This window comes from Sus scrofa, chromosome 11, assembly GCF_054392235.1.
Source record: "Sus scrofa isolate SSC_HxYL_T2T_F1_AM1 chromosome 11, Sscrofa_HxYL_maternal_Yorkshire_Landrace_v2.0, whole genome shotgun sequence".
Taxonomy (NCBI): domain Eukaryota; kingdom Metazoa; phylum Chordata; class Mammalia; order Artiodactyla; family Suidae; genus Sus; species Sus scrofa.
The window spans coordinates 82,967,166-82,985,970 of NC_139393.1; the positions used below are offsets into that span (position 1 = coordinate 82,967,166).

The following is an 18,805-nucleotide window of genomic DNA, read 5'->3' on the forward strand; positions in this document are numbered from 1 at the left end:
GAACTCTGGCACTGAAATATCTACCTTACTTTTAATTCATAGTCATTCTTATTGGTCTACATTATTCTTAGTACTACTGTTGAATTGCTTTGACAAATTCAGTGATTTTGGAAGTTATTTGTATAAGACTTAAATTTGACTTGGGCCTCTTGTCACATATGAAGCAAAACCATCTCCAGCCAGGGTCCAAGTAATTCCAAGGTAAGTTAATTTGTTTCATTGATCCTATCTTGAAATTCATAACACATATCTTAGATAACAGAAATCATTATTTCATCTTTTCCAGAACATGAAGTGGGATAATGTCACTTAAGTATGAAACGTGCTTTCCACCCAGAGAACTCCAGATCTTCTATTTTTCACATGGTGAAAAATGTATCATATGGTTTATGCAAATATCTCCAATAGCTAATAATTACTATGGTTACAATCTCATTGTAATAAACAGTTACTGAGTATGTGTTCTATACAAGACCCCCTGCTATTACGTCCTATTACTCATCTATACGTGTGCTTACATGTACCTCTATGGATGTATGCATGCTTACAAATCTGTATCTATATATACATCACATGAACCCTAGAATTAATACAGAATAGAGCCCTCGTGCAAAATGAGGGCAGTGAAACACGTTGACAGAGCCAACCGAACACAAGTTTTGGGGATGGAAGCTTTCTTCCTATTCTGTCATGAAAACTGCGACAGAGGCCAGTTGCCTGGAGACTGGCTTTTCCTTGCTGGTGTTGCTCTTGTCTCAAGCTCAAGTTTATATTTCGGAGCCGATTTCAGAAGAATCTCAGAAGCTCTAGAATACTGGAGGGGGAGGACTGTTCCAGCCTCTGTATCTTTAAATAGGGTCACTCATCTCATCGGGTGACAACTGCCACAGTCCCCGCGATGGCCTTTGTTCTGGTCGGACTGCCCAAAGGGGATGCCCGCTCCTGGCCGCAGCTCCCGGCCACTGCGCAGCGGACCAGCGTCCGGGCCGCTCCCTTCCCCTCCCGCTGCCTGGCATCTTGCAAGGTCCGGACGGAAAAGTTTGAAGAGTGAGCCCTGTTCTTAGACTCGCCGCAAAGCGGGAGGCGGGAGAACCCGAAGGGGAGGATCCGAGGAGCGCGGAGAGGAGCGAGAGGCGCGGTCTCGGCGCGTGAGAGCGTGGGAAGGAGGAGGCAGGAGACCTGGAGGGGCCGCCCGGCGGGAGCGGAGGGAGGCGGGCTCCGCATCCCGGCCGAGGCGGGGGGGAGACGCAGAGCCCGGGCAGGGCGGGTCGAGCGGCGCCCCTGGGAGCTGGAGCCCAGCCCGTGGCCCGCGGGCCGCGCGGGGAGGGGCGAGCGTGGCTGCGGACGCCGGGCTCCGACCGCCGAGCCCGCCCCGCCGAGCCGGGCGGAGAGCGGCGGACCCCAGCGCCGCCGGCCGGGCTGCTCCCGCCGCGCCCGCCCCGAGCGCGCTGCAGCCCCGGGCGCAGGGGACCCGGGCACCACGCAGTCCGCCGGGCGCCCCCGGAGCTGAGCCCCGCGAGCACGCCGCCGGCGGCCCCGGCTCCCGCGGACCCTTCTCCAGCAGGTAGGGGCGGCGGCGGGCGGCGGGCGGAGGGCGCCGAGCGCGGTCCCCGGCGCGGGGCACTTGTCCGGCAGCCTCGCCTCCGGGTCCGGAGGTCGGCGGGGCGCTAAGCTCCTCCGCCTCGCGGCGGCGGCGACCGCGGGAGGGTGCGGACTGCTGGCACCTGCGTCGCCGGGTCCCTGGCCAGAGTCCCTGGCTGGAGAGGGGGGCGTGGGGAGGAGGCCGGCGGTCCCTTTCCCAGAGCGGGACCCGGGGAGGTGTGTGGCCGCGAGCTGAGAGCACAAACCCGCCGAACTCTGGACCTGGCCCAGGAGGGGACGAGAAACTGGCAGTCGAGGGGGGGGACTCGAAGCCTCCCGTTGCCACGGGAGATGGGAGGAGCGGCGCGGTCCCCTCTACGGCCAGTCCGGGGGGCGGCTGGGGTTCGTCCTCCTCTTCTTTTTCTTTGGAGATGAAAAGGAGCGACTACTTCAGAGAACAAAGATGTAGGGGTGAAGGAGGCCCCCAGGCTGTCGCCTCTTCCACGGGTTTGCTGACCCCTGGCCGCGACCCCCCGCCGGACAGTGTCAGCTCCATTGTCTTAGAGGCCCCGCGGCTACGGGGTGGGCAAGTCGGTGGGCGGCTGGTACCCACCCGCGGCTCTCCGTTCATGGCTCCTGCTCCCCCAGCCCCCGCCCCATCTTCCCCGCCGGCTGAAACCAGCGAGATCTGCGAAAGTGCTGGGTTTCTTCGGGCCTGGGACGCCCCCGAAAGGTGGCGGAGACGATGTCCATCAAGCTCTGCGAGCGTTTCTGTCGTTAATGGAAAAGCTGGAGCCCCTCGCTCGTGGCTCAGACCTCTGTCTGCGGGCCTGAGCCAGAGGCGTTTTAATTGTGAGCGAAGCGTTCGCCACTCGAAGAAGAATTGTTTAGCCATCGGAAGAGGAGGGGTTGTCTTTTGCTGAGCAGGGCCGAGTAAAACTTAGATGCTGGGAATTGGCCCGAGCCGTCTGTCCCTGGGCGGAAAGGCAGGCGCTCGGGCGATCCTTAGCCTTCCGAGGGCGGAAGCTCGGGGAAGCGCGTTTGGGCGCTGAGCCTGGCTTTCTTGGAGGATCTCAGAGGTGGCTGGACGCCTGGCTCTGGTGAAGGCTGAAATGTCTCGCACGTGTTTGCCATGGGCTCATGGGGGTATTTATAAAGCCCCTGTGGTCTGGCCGTGCATTTCCTAGTGATTTTTCTGAGAATCAAGAGGAAGAAACTGGGACTCCAGACTCACCTATGAGATGCTGAGATCCAAGCCACACGACTGGGGAGGGGGCAACCCCAGACCCATTTGGCCCATCAAGCGCCCTCCTTGATGCATAGCTGCCAGAATAAATGACATTTTGCTCCTGATACTTTTAAAGGCTTTACGATAATTTGTCGTCCTCGGGTTGAGGGTCCATTTGTCTGGAGTTGCTCAGTTTATTAAAAGGACACAAGCATGTGGGACACACACTTGATGTTAACTGCTGTGATCCCTCATCACGTGATCAGCCCATGTGTTCATATGAGGTTATAGTTGCTGGGCTTTTGGGAAGCCAGAATATATGCCATTGCTTTCTGCCTCCGGGACCTATCCCTTGCTGTGATCGTCTGGAGAGTGCTCTCATTTGTTAAAGGAAAAATAAGTTTAATCGTTGCAATTGTATGCATAGGGCCTAACGCACGTACAAGTTTACCTGTGTCCTGTGAAAATTGCGGGGAGTGAAATGATTGGCTTAGCACACACTAAAGGAGCAGAAGTATTTTATTTTGCATGTGCGATTAATGATGGAAAGGTTTGTTTCCTCTGGCCTGAGGATGCATGAAGATAACAGCTCCAGTAGCTACGCAGGTGGGTCATGAATGTGATCTGTGGGTGTATCAGCACCTCTAGATAAAGAGAATGTCCGGTAAACAGAAGCCACTGCAGAATAGGCATGTCCTCAAGGGAGATGGATTAAAAAATAGAAACATTTCCTCCTCCTTAAGAACTCAGAAAATTAAATCTGTTGAGTAAAGCTGTAACAGGTATAATGCAGCTGGGATACTCCCTACGTGTGTGCACCTTTGTGTATATACGTGCCTTGCTGATCATTCAATTTGTTAAAATGTTTGCATGTGTGAGAAAAGATACTGCGGCTGAACTGGGATATTTGCAAATGGTGTTTCTTTGACTTTGAACCTCTGGGTAGCTGAGCACCTCAAAAGTGTGACTGTCCTTGGGGGGTCTGATCATGAGGGCCCATCTTGGCCCATGACATCGTATGTTCATAGAGTGAGAAGACTCTGGGCGAGAAGGAACCTAGACAGGAGTGCAGCTTGTGTGCCGAGGTAGGGAGGCCAGATGTCTCCCTTCCACCCAGGGGAGGCACACAGGTGAAGGCTTTTGTAGACGGCGAGTTCTTCCATCAGTAAAAGCTCTCTCTCTCCACCCTTTCTCATGTGGTTCTTCTTCAGCCAGCCCTTCTTCTGGCCACTCTTTGTTCTAGACTTTTCTCTGTACTAAGAACAATACACTGTTCTGTAGGAGTGCCAAGGAGCAAAGAGTGAGTATGTCAAGAGAACAAGAAACTTGGACATGAAAATTTCTTATTTAGGTTAAAAAGGCGTACAGTTTACCCATGTGGACTAAAAAAAGAAAAAGCCAAGCAGTAAAAAAAAGATGATTCGGGGGGAGTTCCCTGGTGGCGTAGTGGTTAAGGATCCAGTGTTGTCACTGCTGTGGTTCGGGTTCTATCCTTGGCCCAGAAACTTCTGCATGCTGTGGGCAAGGCCGAAAAGGAAAAGAAAAGAAAAGATGGTTTTCTCCTGAAGTGCATTGAGGGCAGGAAGCAGCCTTAGGAAGTAAAGTGTCTTCTCCCTTCAAAACTGAGAAGCTCACAGTAACAACACCTGACCTTTTTTTTTTTTTTTGGCTTTTTGGCTTTTTGACTTTTTAGGGCTGCACCTGTGGCACATGGAGGTTCCTGGGCGAGGGTCTAATCGGAGCTGTAGCTGCTGGCCCACACCACAGCCACAGCAACGCCAGAGCCACAGCAACGTCAGATCCGAGCCACGACTGCAACCTACACCACAGCTCACGGCAACGCTGGATCCTCAACCCACTGAGTGAGGCCAGGGATCGAACCGGAATGTGGTTCTCAGGAAGAATTCAGTCAATACTTTTTTTTTTTTATGGTTGCACCCTTGGCATATGGAAGTTCTTGGGCCAGGGATTGAATGGGAGTCACATCTGTGACCGATGTATCAACACGGGATCCTTGAACCCACTGCCCCAGGCCTGGGATCAAACCCACACCTCCAGGGCGACCTGAGTTGCTGCACTCAGATTCTTAACCCATTGTGCCACAGTGGGAACTCCTCAGTCGATGCTTGCTTTTAGAACACATTGAACTGATGAGTTTATTCAAATTGAGCATTTATACTAAGCTGCCTTCTTTAGGCTTGGACTATTTTTCAAAGGAATGTGCCAGTGATTTTTAGATGATGTGAAGTGATAAACATTTATTAACAGTTTTGTTGTGATGTTTCCTGAGAATGAGCAGACATCATTCACACAGTCACTTGACTTAGGAAAGCAGAGCTTAGACCTCTGAGATCCGGGGCGGTGTGCCAATGCTGAGTCCCCAGAGGTGCCTCCGAGTGGATTTCCTCAGCCCGCTTCAGATCGACACCAGCAGAGTCTGGAGTGGGACCTAGGACCCTCTCACCAGCCCTGAGTGATTTCCGTGAGGATTGCATTTGCAAAAGCACAGCACGCCGATCTTTCAAGAGCTCACAGTGAGGCTTCTCCACCCCGCTAGAGTGGCCTCTTTCTCATCTTCTAGAGGGATCCGCAGAGATTTTCTTACTTGGTTACTCTCCTCTTTGATTGTGGTAACTAGGAAGATGTGACAATAAGCCAGGCCGTTTGTTTAACGAAGTTTAGAGTCCCGTGATCTGATTGGAAGTAAAAGTAGGCACAGAAAAAAAGGTTGTTATTTGGGGACAGATTATGAACTTTGAGCATCGGGATCTGATGTATTTTATATCTTGCACAGGATTACAGTACTTTAAAGAACTTTTTCTTTTTTTTTTTTTTTGGTCTTTTGACTTTTTTTTGTTGTTGTTGCTATTTCTTGGGCCGCTCCCGCGGCATATGGAGGTTCCCAGGCTAGGGGTTGAATCGGAGCTGTAGCCACCGGCCTACGCCAGAGCCACAGCAACACGGGATCCGAGCCGCGTCTGCAACCTACACCACAGCTCACGGCAACGCCGGATCGTTAACCCACTGAGCAAGGGCAGGGACCGAACCCGCAACCTCATGGTTCCTAGTCGGATTCGTTAACCACTGCACCACGACGGGAACTCCTAAAGAACTCTTTTAAATGACTTGATCTTTTTTTTTTTTTTTTTTTTTTTTTTTTTTGTCTTTTTTGTCTCTTTAGGGCCGCACCTGCTGCATATGAAGGTTCCCAGGCTAGGGGACAAGTCGGAGCTGTTGCTGTCAGCCTACGCCAGAGCCACAGCAATGCCAGATCCGAGGGGACTCTGCGACTTACACCACACCTCATGGCAACGCCGGATCCTTAACCTACTGAGCGAGGCCAGGGATCAAACCTGCAGCTTCATGATTCCTAGTCAGATTCGTTTCCACTGTGCCACAATGGGAACTCCAAAATGACTTGGTCTTTATAATTTCTGTAATGCATTTATTTCTGTGGGTGTGGAAGAAGCTGGGGTAGAATGTAGGCATCACTTCCTTTCATTAGAATTCATGCCACAGCCCAGCTTTGATTCAGACGATGCCGCCAAACCTGTGGCCACTCTTTTGTCCCTCCCTAGCCAGCCTTGGAAGTGACATCTGACCCTTTAGCTGCTCCAGGCTTCTCTGTGTCTCCTTCCTGGCTCCGCTTCTCTCGTCCATCTCCTTATATTGGTTCTTCCAGCACTTCCAGGAAGTTTCTGGATTTTGTAGATGTTGTGTGAATGGGTACCAGCATTTCAAGTGGCAGAAGGCAGGCTGCTTTCCTGGCCCCCACCCTCTCACGCTCTGACACTCAGGAGCCTCCATCCCACTTTGGACTGCAGCTGTCTTTTCTCCCAGCACCCCAGACCCTCCTCAGGGAGGAACCCCCCCCCCCCCGATCTCTCTGACTCTGTCTCCATCTTCCTCCCTTGAAAATCCCCTGTTCATTTCCTAGATAGAAAAGAAAATCCGGCGACTGAGTAATTTATTCAAAGTTGCACTGCTGGCTTCTGGGAGATCAAATTGCATAGAAGTTTAATTATTAACCTCTAGCTCTTATCACTAAGCAAAAACCCAGGCTCTTTCCTTTTAAGAGAAAAAAAAATTGCTTCTTTAACAAGTGCTTTGTAGGAAACCATCACAGCCACGGGCAGTGAACTATAGCCTGGGGACCAAATGCAACTTGTATCCTGTTTGTGTACAGGCTGGAAGCTAGACATGCTGTTTATATTTTATTTTATGTTATTTTATTTTTATTACTCAATGAATTTATTACATTTGTAGTTGTACAATGATCATCACAGCATGCTGTTTATGTTTTAAACAAAAAAACAATAAACAAACAAAGGGTGTGTCATCCACTGAGACCTTATGGCCCTTGTAGCCTGAAATATTTACCAACTTGCCTTTTGGGAAAAATCTTTGTAGAGCCTGATTCAGAGGAACAATGGGACCTGAAGGTCATATTCAGTGTCATTTATGTAGAAACTGACTTTGGTAAATAATTGTAATGCCAGAAAAAAAACTAGACATATTAAAGTAGTTATAGATTTACTGTATTTTAAATAGAAAAAAAACCAAAAAGCATAACCTATACCTCATTCAGATGGTTGTGGCTTTAAATTTATTTATTAAGTTTTTGATGCTTCTCACTTTCCACAAATAATTACCGTGATAGAGATCACGACTATGAAGAAATATAAGTTAAATTAGATAAATTCTCAGGAGAATCCCCGTGCACCTTTTTGGTTAAAAAGTATGCTCTGGTTAAAAATACATGATCGAAGGTATGGAAAAGGGTGAGTTTGATGTTCAAATTTTCATAAGCTGAATTGATTATACATTAAAATAGGCATTTGCATGCCCTCTTTTTCTATAAATAAAGTGTTGAATGCATTCTTTGTCACCTTTATTACTGGAATCAGTGCTTTAAAAATAAACTTTGGAGGTTAAAACCTCTAGCAGATGGCACTGTGTGCCTTTAATGAACACATTTGAAATATTAAATAATTCCTTTAAGAATGATAAAGTCTTATTCAGGCTTACTCATTTTCTTTCTCATTTAGATTCTTGGTTATAAGCAGCTCAGTAATATGTGGTTGGAGTCCCCGGGTAAAAATCATTTCATGAGCTCCCAGATCTTCTTTTAAAAAGTCCATTAATATGCCTTTATCTTTAGAACTTGGACCAGCGAGTCATTAACTTTACATTCATTTCCGTGGTTTAAAACTAAATGCAGGAGCAAGACAAAAGGACTTCGACATAGGGAGTAAGGAGGTTTAGCTGAACAGAATACTGTGAAATACCTTGTATGGCCTTGGCGTGCTGTTTTCACGTTGCCGTGGGTAGAAGGGAGTGGCAGTGTCACAGAGAGCAGTAAGATCTGTCATTTCTCAGGAGGGGCTTGGCTGGGGCTTTAGATGCACGACAGTTCAAATAAGGGTGGTAAGTGGAGGTTTTCTAATACAGATGATAGCAGAGGCATTGAGGCAGGACATTGCAGTGGCATCTAGATAGTCAATGAGCGGGTGAATGTTTGATGTTGGAATCCCCGTTCTGCTTCTTTCACGTATCTGGGACCGGATACGTGAAAAAAACCTTTCTAGGCCTCATCCATGCAATGGGATGAGCAAAGTCCCTGACTTGTAGGTTAAACGTGGGATTAAATGAGATAAACTTTTCAGTATCTGCTTAGCTCAAGGTTTATCACTGAACAGAAACTCTGGAAACTGCAGGTGCTGTTAGCCTGCCGTGGAGAAGGCTTCAGTGTATTAAGATTTCTGCTGCAAGCATCATTCTATGAAAGTCTGGATCACTTAAAAAAGTTAGAGTGGCCTTCTAGCAAAGCTCATAGTTGCAAAATCTAAGCATTGAGAGGACGTGCTGTGATGAACTTGGTTCCAGTTAATGAGAACTCGGTGACATATAAACCATAAAAATACTAGAAAAAAAAATCTCGCCGTCTTTGTTTGTATTACACTGACACAGTCTGCTGCATTGGCGATCTAACAGAGTGGATGTTGAAGTATTAGGAGGAAAGAGAGTCCAATGACAGAAATTGTAAAATCGGTCATGGTATAAATGGAGTGGGAGACTCTAATAAGCAAGAGAATGGCTTTGCTGGTACATATTATCATTATGAGGCAGCAAAAGAAGTCATGTAGAAATGCCATGTCACTCCCCAGACTCCACCTGTGAGATGACATTTAGCCAGGACACATGTACGAGGCAGAGAGCCAGGCCAGTGTCCAGGCAAAGAGAAATGGAGCGACGTAAACACGTAAGAAGAATGTCAGGACTAAATCAGCTCATGAGTACAGGTGGGAAGAAACACTCTGACACTAAACAATAAACAGGCTCATTCTGGTCATGTTTAGAGTTGGAAGCGCAAGGCAGCAATCAACCTCTGCTTGGGGATGATGAGATGAAAGTACGGATGATAAAAAGTGGATCTCTTCCGCGTCATTTTGTCCCCATCCTCTTCATCAAAGAGCATACTCTTACAAAAGGAAAACAGGTCACACTCTTGGATTAAAGGCCATGATAGATGAGGAAATGAAAACAAAAATTCCCTTAGATCTTTCACCTGAATTCAGGGTAGACTCAGGTTAATCCCCTGCCAGGCCACTGAAAGAATTAGAAATGTGATGAGTGATGCTGGAAATCCTGGGACGTGATGAGGAATCGTAGATGCGTCGGAGAGCTGCGCTAAGTCAGCTCTCCCGAGCTTTAAAAGCATCCTAGAAATTATAAATTGGTTTATAGACTCCCATCATCCATAATAAAGCATATATATTGTATAAACACACATCACAAATAATTTTTAAACCTTCAGGAAAACATGAGGGGCAGAAAGGTTTGCAGAAGTAAGTCATTGCAAACCAACCTGACTACATAGCTGAGTAAAGCCAGTTAAAAATTAAGCTACACTTTCTCATCTATAAAATCAGAGGAATTCATTTCTAAGGTTCCTAATGTTCTAAGAATTTAGGGTAGAGTTTAGGTTCATTTGATTTGGAGGGGGCTTTTCTCGGTGTTATTTAAAAAATTGTGCTAAAAGATACATCACATGAAATTTAACCATTTACTTAATTAATTTATTTATTTAGTCTTTTTGCCTTTTCTAGGGCCGCTGCCTCGGCATATGGAGGTTCCCAGGCTAGGGGTCAAATCGGAGCTGTAGCTGCTGGCCTACACCAGGGCCACAACAACACGGGATCCGAGCCGTGTCTGCAACCTCCACCACAGCTCACGGCAATGCTGGATCCTTAACCCACTGAGCAAGGCCAGGGATCGAACCCGCAACCTCATGGTTCCTAGTCAGACTCGTTAACCACTGCGCCACAACAGAAACTCGGTAATTTAACCATTTTACAGTGGATAGCGCAGGAGTGTTAGTTTGTGCAGTAGATCATGCTGCAAAATTGGAACTCCGTACCTGTTGAATGACTTTCCTTTTCTGTCCCTGTCCCCTGCCCGCAGCCCCTGCTCTTCACATTCTACTTCTGACTATGTGTTTGACTGCTTCGGATGCCTCATATACGAAGAATCATGCAATATTTATCTTTTTGTGTGTGTGGTGGGCTTAGTTCACTTAGAAACATATCCTGTTCTCAAGGTTCATCCTTTTTACAGCCTATGATAAGATTTCCTTTTTTCCTTAAGGCTGAAGAATATTCCAGGGCATGTAGAGACCACGTTTTGCTCATCCATTCATCTGTCAGTGGACACTGCGCTTCCTTCTTTGGGGAATTGTGACTAATGTTGCAGTGAGTATGGGTGTGCGGATGGCCCTTGGAGGCCTGTTTTCCATGTTTTTGTTTATCTCTAGAGGTAGGATTACTGAATCATACGATAATTCTACTTTTAGGTTTTCCAGCTTTACTGGGCTCTACTTAGCATATACCATGGTGTAAGCTTGAGGTATGGGCATAGCGATTTGATAAATATGCTTACGTTGCAAAACTGTTACCATAGTGACATTGGTTCACAAAGCCATCGCCTCACATAATTTTTGTGTGCACGAGGTGAGCATTTTGAAAATCTCCTCTCCTAGCAGCTTTCAGATGCGCAGTGTCATTGCAGTGCTGCACGTTAGGTCCTCAGGACTTGGTCATCTTCTAACTGGAAGTTGACCTCTGGTCACCATCACCTGTTTCCCGCACCTCCCATCAGCCCACTCCTGGCAACCACCCGTCTGTTCTCTAGTTTCTATGAGCTTGATTGTTTTAGAGTCTACATACAAATGAGATCATGCAGGGCTTGCCTTTCTCACTTCACATAATGCCTTCGAGGTCCATCCATTTGTCACAACGGACAGAATTTCTTTTTTGTGGCCAAATAGTATTCTATTATATAACCTGTTATATATAGATATATAAAAACATTTGTATACACTCATATATATATATATACATATATATATATAAATCATTCATAGTGTATAAAAATACAACTGATTTTTGTTGACTTCGTATCCTATTACTTGATGAATTTATTAGTTCTAATAACTTTTTGTAGAATCTTTAAGGTGTTGTGCATTTAAGAGCATGTTGTCTGTGAACAGAGATAGTTTTACTTCTTCCTTTTCAGCTCGGATGTCTTTGATTTCTTTTTCTTGCCTGATTGTTCTGGATAGGACTTTCAATTGAATAGAAGTGATAGAAATGGGCAGGCTTGACTTCTCCCTGATCTTACAAGAAACGGAAAGTTTTCCACCATTGAATAGGATGTTAGCTGTGGGCTTTTCACATATGGCTTTTTTATGTTGAGGTAATCTCTTTGTTTCTAGCTTGTTGAGCATTTTTCCTGTGAGTGGGTGTTGGCTTTTGTCGAATGCCTTTTCCGTGCCATTTGAGAGGATCACATGGATTTTTTTTTATTTGAGATGATCATATGGATCCATTGTTTTGTTTTGCTTTTTTTGGCTGCACTCTCGGCATTTGGAACTTCCCGGGGCCCTGGATTAAACCTGCACCACAGCAGCCACCTGAGCTGCTGTGGTGACAATGCTGGATCCATAACCTGCCGAGCTGCAGAACTCCTCCTCTGTTTTGTTAATGTAGTGTATGGTGTTAATTCATTGGAGCATCTTTACAGCCCAGGAGTAAATCCCACTTGGTCATGGTGTGTAACACTTTCGTGTACTGTTGAATTCACTTTGCTAGTGTTTTGTTAAGGATTTTTGCATCAATATTTGTCATGGATATTGGTCTGTAGTTTTCTTTTCTTATCATATTTTTGGCTTGGCATCAGGGCAGTACTGGCCTCATGGAATGTTCTTTCCTCTTCAACTTTTTGGAAGAATTTAAGGGTTGGCATTAAGTCTTCTTTAAATGTTTGTAGAATAAGCCATCTGGTCCTGGGCTTGCTTTCTTTGAAGGTTCTTGATTAGTGATTCAGTCTCCAAACTAGGTAGAAATCTGCTCAAATGTTTTATTTCTTTATGATTCAGTACTGGTGTGTTGCAAGTTTTAGAAATTTACCCATTTCTACTAGGTTATCCAATGATCGCATGAGATTCCTCATAGCAGCCTCTTATACTCTTTTATTTTTTATTTTTTGTCTTTTTTCTTTTAGGACGACACCCATGGCCTATGGAAGGTCCCAGGCTAGGGATTGAATCTGAGCTGTAGATGCTCCCATAGCCACAGCAATGCAAGATTCGAGCCTCATCTGCGACCTACACCCCAGCTCACGGCAACTCCGGATCCTTAACCCACTGAGCAAGGCCTGGGATCGAACCTGCATCCTCATGGATAGTAGTCAGGTTCGCCTCCGCTGAACCATGACGGAAACTCCTCTCATACTCTTTTTATTTCTGTGGCATTAGTTGTAATAGCTCCTTTTTCACTTCTGATTTATGTATTTGAGTTTTCTGTTCTCAGTCTAGCTAAAGGTTTGTCAATTTTATTTATCGTTTCAAAAACAACTTTTGGTTTCATTGATCTAATCTTTATTATTTCCTTCCTTCTCCTAATTTTTGGCTCATTATTTTTCTAGATCCTTGATGTGTAAAGTGATGTTGCTGATTTGAGATCTTCCTTCTTTTTGAACGTAGGTGTTTATTGCTGTAAACCTTACCTTGGGTACTGATTTAATACATCCAGTAGTTTGGGTATGTTGTGTTTTTGCTTTTGTTTGCCTCGAGATATTTTCTAATATCCTTTGTGATGTTTTCTTTGACTGACTGTTTTTTCAAGAGTGTGTTGTTTGGAGTTCCCGTTGTGACTCAGTGGGCTATGAACCTGACTTGTATCCATGATGATGCAGGTTCAAACCCTGGCCTCGTTCCGTGGGTTAAGGATCTGGCATTGCCGTGAGCTGTGGTGTAGGTCAAAAACGTGGCTCAGACCCCATGTGGCTGTGGTTGTGGTGTAGGCTGGAAGCTGCAGCTCTGATTGGACCCCTAGCCTGGGAACCTCCATATGCCACAGGCGCAGCCCTAAAAAGGAAAAAAAAAAAAAGGTTGCGTTGTTTAATTTCCACATATTTGTGAAACTTCAAGTTATTCCTCTGGTATTAACTTTTTAGTTTAATTCCATTGTGGGCAGAAAAGATAACTGGTGTGGTTTCAATCTTCTTACATTTGTAAGACTTGTTTTGTGGTCTAACGTATTATAATATATAATCTATTCCAGAGAATGTTCTGTGTTCACTGCTCTTGCTGGGTGGAGTGCTTCGTGTGTGTCTATCAGGTCGTATTGATCTGTGATGTTCAAGTCCTCATTGTCCTTGCTGTCTTCTGTCTGGTTGTTCCAGCCATTAGTGAAAGGATGGGTTCGCTAGTGAGGGTTATCCAAAAAAAAAAAAAAAAAACGAAAACAAAAAAAAACAGAACCAAAAAGTTAGAAAAGGAGATTTTTCTTTTTAATTATGAATGGGCTCATGGGATTCTGGAGGCTGAAAAGTCCCATAATATGCTATCTGCAGACGGAAGGTCCAGGAAAGCTGGTGGAACAATTCCCTCTTAGCCTGAAAGCCTGAGAATTAGGGGAGTGGCTGGTGTGAATGTCGATTCAAGGGCAAGAGGAGATGAGCCGAGAGACTGCAGCTCAAACAGGTACGTGGGAATAAGGCACAGATTCCTTCTTCCTTTTTCCATTCGGTTCTCAAGGGATTGGGTGGGGCCCACCCACCCTGGGGAGGCGTCTGCTTCGCTGAGTCCACCACCAAAGCGCTCATCTTGTCTGGAAGCAGCTTCACAGACACCGAGAGACAGGGTTTAATCTGGGGACCCCGTCGCCCACTCAAATCGACACCTTAAATTAACCATCACAGGAGGTATTGAAATTCCTGCTACTTGTTGTCGCTATCTGTCTCAGCTTGCTTCCTGTCTTGTCCAGGTCGGGGTGTCTGTGTGAGAGTAAGGGCTGAGGCTTCTTATTCTGCCTCTTGCATATGTCCCCTCATAGACTGGAGTTTACTTTGGTTTTTTACAAGACATTTAACTTCCTTGGCTTTGACGGAAAGCATCATTCCACCATCAGCTGTGGCCCATATCTGGGCACCGGGGAACCTGGCGAGGTGAGAGGGGAGGGAGGTTGAGCTGAGCCCGGCTGCCTTTGGAGCATGATAAGTAATTGACCAGTGTCAGCTTTGGACAATCAGAGCTCAACTTCCAGGAGACATAGTTGAAAGAGGGGGCAGAGAGACCTGATGATGATGGGAAAAAGGATGAGTAGAGGATTGATCCAAGTTGAAACATAAAGGAATGAGAGGCTGAAACGGAATCTCAGACAAGCATCGAGATCAAGATGCATGTTCAACCCGAGGAGAGTAGAGTCATACTCACTTGCAGAAACCAGATACAGAGTATGTGATTGTTACAGAAAAGTTTCAAAGGAGATAGAAATCAAAATAAAAAATGAAATAATTTATCTTCTGTCTGCTCTATGGAAACATACTTTTTATTGAAGTGTAGTTGATTTAGAGTGTTTTAAGGGGCACAGCAAAATGATTTGGTTATAAGTTATACGTATATATGTAAAATACAGGTGTGTGTGTGTGTGTGTGTGTGTGCATATTTTTGTTCTTTTTCAGATTCTTTTCCATTATAGGTTATTACAAGGTAGTGGCTATGGTTCCCTGGGCCACAGAGGAGGTCTTTGCTGTTTATCTGTTTTATGTACAGGAGTGCGTGGAAATGTATTCTCCACACCTTGGTGAACACCCCTCCATAACATTTTCTGTATGTATAGGTGTCGTGATTATGTATATATGTATGTGTGCGTGTGGGTCCACATAAATCACCCTTCATTTCAGTCTTTTTTCCGTTGCATAGTATTCACATGGCTTGGGTGAAATTCGCCCAAATCAGACTCTGTACGGAGACCAGTATTATCAGTGTAATACTACTAATCTAGCTCTCTGCTTGCTTTGGAGATTTTCCAGGGTTAAGAATGTGGTCCAGCCAAGTGTGGTTTGGGACTTTTCTTCCATTATTGAGAGCTCCCCCCCCTCCCCCGCAACCCTGCACCTGCTCTCCCCCATGTACACATATGGTCCTACTGCAGTCATGTTGCTTTCATGGCAGAAACTAGCCTATGAATAAAGTTCCTCAAGATAGAGCAGAATTTGAGTGAGCAGAGAAAGGGGCTTGCACCATGATCAAATGGTACCTGCAACACGCCCCCCATCACATGCTACCTGTGACCGAGAATATCTGTGGGTTATAGAAGGATGATCATTCTAATTCATTCTTTTAATTTAATCTTAATTTTTTAAAGTTGACCACTGTAACACCCACAGAGAAAAATGCATATAGTAGAAACACACGCTTAACAAATTATTAGAAGCTAAACTCATGCATCAAGACATAAACTGTGGTAACCAGTGCCACTACTCACTGTCCTTATTTTTATGGTATTTATGTCACTTCTTTTCTGTGTAGTTTTATCACGTATGCATCCCAGAACTCTGGGGTTTTGTTCAGACTGACTGTGAACTTCACCTGGATGTCATCATTGATGTCTGCTGTGTGAGTTGGTCACTCACGCTCAATGCTGGCTGTATTTCTCCTTAGGAGTGTACTAGACTGTATTTATCTATCCTACGGCTGCTGGGCTTTGGAGTTTTAGTTTGCTCTTTGGGTTTATTATAAGTAATGCTACTCTGGTGAGTCCTGGCATGGCACCTGGATGGGTATATATACATCTGAACGGATGGCATATACCTAGGGGGAAGGACTGAGTTATGAAAACAGGTACTTCTGCAGTCCCACCCCCGGGGAATATATCCAGACAAAACTGTGATTCAAAAAGGTGCATGCACTCCTATATTCATAGCAGCACTATCCACAATAGCCAAGACATGGAAACAACCTAAATGTCCATCGACAGAGGAGTGGATCCAGAAGACGTGGTACATAGATACAATGGAATATTACTCAGCGGAAAAAAAGAGAACAGAATATTGCCATTTGCAGCAACATGGGTTGTTACTAAGTGAGATAAGTCAGATAGAGAAGAAAGATAGCATAAGATATCACTTATCTGTGAAATCTAAAATATGGCTAAACAAACCTATCCACGAAACACAAACAGAATCAGGGACAAACAGATTTGTGGTTGCCATGGGGAAAGGATGGAGTGAGAGATTGAGGTTATTAGATGTAAGCTATTATACATGGAGAAGATAAGCAATAAGATCCTGCAGTATCGCACAGAAAACCATATTAAATGTCCTATGATAAATCATAATAGAAAATAATATTTTAAAGAGCGTGTATATGTATAAAGAATGCTATACTGCAGAAATTCACACAGCATTGTAAATCAACTATACTTCAATTTTAAACATCAGAAAAAAATAAATTTAAAAAATGGATACATCCGGAGTTCCTATTGTGGCTCAGTGGTAACGAATCCGACTAGTATCCATGAGGACACAGGTTTGATCCCTGGCCTCGGTCAGTGAGTTAAGGATCCAGCATTGCCATGAGCTATGGTGTTGGTCCCAGATGCAGCTTGGCATTGTGGTGGCTGTGGCTGTAGCTTAGGCCAATAGCTGCAGCTGCAATTAGACCCCTAGCCTGGGAACCTCCATATGCCATGGGTGTGGCCAAAAAAATGGATACGTTAGATGTTTTATATCAACATTTAGGATCTGGATAGGTTGCTCTTTGGAGCCAAGGTTAACAAGGGAGAAGTTATCAGGGAGAATTGTAAGCCCTGTTGGTAGATTCAAAACATCAAAAGCACAGGTTGGATGGAGTTCCCGACATGGCGGAGTGGAAACGAATCCGACTAGGAACAATGAGGTTTCAGGTTCGATCCCTGGCCTCGCTCAGTGGGCTAAGGATCCGGCGTTGCCGTGAGCTATGGTGTAGGTCTCAGTCAAGGCTCAGATCTGGTGTGGATGTGGTGTAGACAAAAAAAAAAAAAAAAAAAGCACAAGTTCAAAATAACAAGGACATGACTTGACAATGGAACATTTGGAATAAATATGTGAGATGTGAGTGTTGGTTGTCTGATGCTCAACATATGAGCCCAGTGTCACCAGAAAAAATGCAGATGTGCTATGGAAATTGCAACTAGGACCTACTATCCTAGGTAGATAGGTTCACTCTCAGAATCATGTATTCATTTGGGGGAGTCTTTTGTAATTAGGATTTGTCAGACCGGAACACACTCAGGGGAAATAAGCTGGACTGATCATAACCTAGAAGGAGCAAATGTGAAACGTTTATCCTGAGAAAGTTTACTCTAGAAAAGGGTAGAGAGAATGTTGCACCTTTTTGTGCAGAAACATTTTTAATATACCTATTTTGTTATCTCTATCTGGCCAATCATGGACCAGTGGGAGGGATGGAAGAAGACTGTGTTAAGGTACACGTCACAGGCCTCTTCATTTGATGTAAATCTGGGCTCTAATACTTCCAAGGAGGTGAAAAGACAGTCTTAACAGGAGAGTGCTCACTGTCAGAACTGTTTCCGGCAGACGTGGGAACATCATCTCGCTGAGAAGTCCAGACGCCCTGAGTTTAGGTGATGACTTTTTAGTCGTCTCTGAAAATCTCCCTTTCAAGGGAGGAAGGGAAAATCCACAGCCCCAATCAGGAAGGTCCTGGGTAACCTTAAAAATCCTGCTGAAAGCATTTCCCTGCCTCTTGAACAGCGACGTGCTTCTTAGTCCTAAATTAGAGCTTCCATTTACCATGTGTCACGTGACTAGACAATTGCTCCTGTTTCCCACTGGCATAATTATTACTTGAAAAACACATAAAGTCAAAACAAAGAAAAAAGCAACCCCTAAGGACAGACATATTAAAAAAAAGTTGTGCAAAGTCACCTTCCATAGGAAGTAGCCCTTGATGGGCCCTCTTTAGAGCTCTGCCCGACTTAGTCCAGAACAATCTTGATTGATAGAAGTAGGAATTAGAGTGCAGGCGGGTCTTATCGAGAAAAAAAATCCGGAATCCAAGATGCTTTAGAAACTCAATGATTATTTTACTTTTCTAAGACAATTTAATAGAATTAGAAATATCAGGTCAATGGTTGGACATAACTTAGTGATGTGACCTCAAATTGATGTGCTTAAAACAAGAAACACCATCCCTAAGCATCTTGGAATAGATGCTGCTTTAAAAGTGTCAAGAGAAGTTCCTGTCATGGCTCAGTGGTTAATAAACCCGACTAGTATCCATGAGGCCTTGGGTTCGATCTCTGGCCTTGATCAGTGGGTTAAGGATCTGGAGTTGCCATGAGCTGTGGTGTAGATCGAAGATGCAGGTCGGATTCCACATTGCTGTGGCTGTGGTGTAGGCTGGCAGCTATAGCTCCTATTGGACCCCTAGCCTGGGGATGTACATATGCCAGAGTATGGCCCTAAAAAGACAAAAAAAAAAAAAAAAGTGTCAAGAAAATAGGAAAAAAAAATGCTATTGCTTAAGTATTTCTATATTTTTGAGCTAGCATGAGAGGTCTCTTAAATCCTCATCGAGGCCATCTCACCCGAGGCAAGAAGTCCAGGTTTCACACAGGTGAGCTCGGAGGAGTTTAATCTTGCAGAGCA

The 18,805-nt window shown here is 45.1% G+C and overlaps 1 protein-coding gene across 4 annotated transcripts in view; it reads left to right on the plus strand.

Moving 5' to 3' along the window:
- The first annotated feature begins 888 nt into the window (after nt 1–888).
- MYO16 (myosin XVI) overlaps nt 889–18,805 on the plus strand; it is a 539,824-nt gene continuing 521,907 nt past the window's right edge. For 3 of the 4 annotated variants that reach the window (XM_084982289.1, XM_084982291.1, XM_084982294.1), the window contains exon 1: nt 1,380–1,564. Coding sequence is in view for 1 of the 4 variants with exons in the window: in XM_084982290.1 (XP_084838416.1) it covers nt 933–1,047 (115 nt within the window). In the remaining 3 variants the exon portion in view is untranslated. Of the gene's footprint in view, nt 1,048–1,379; nt 1,565–18,805 lie in introns of those variants that run through there. The other variant, XM_084982290.1, reaches the window with a different exon arrangement.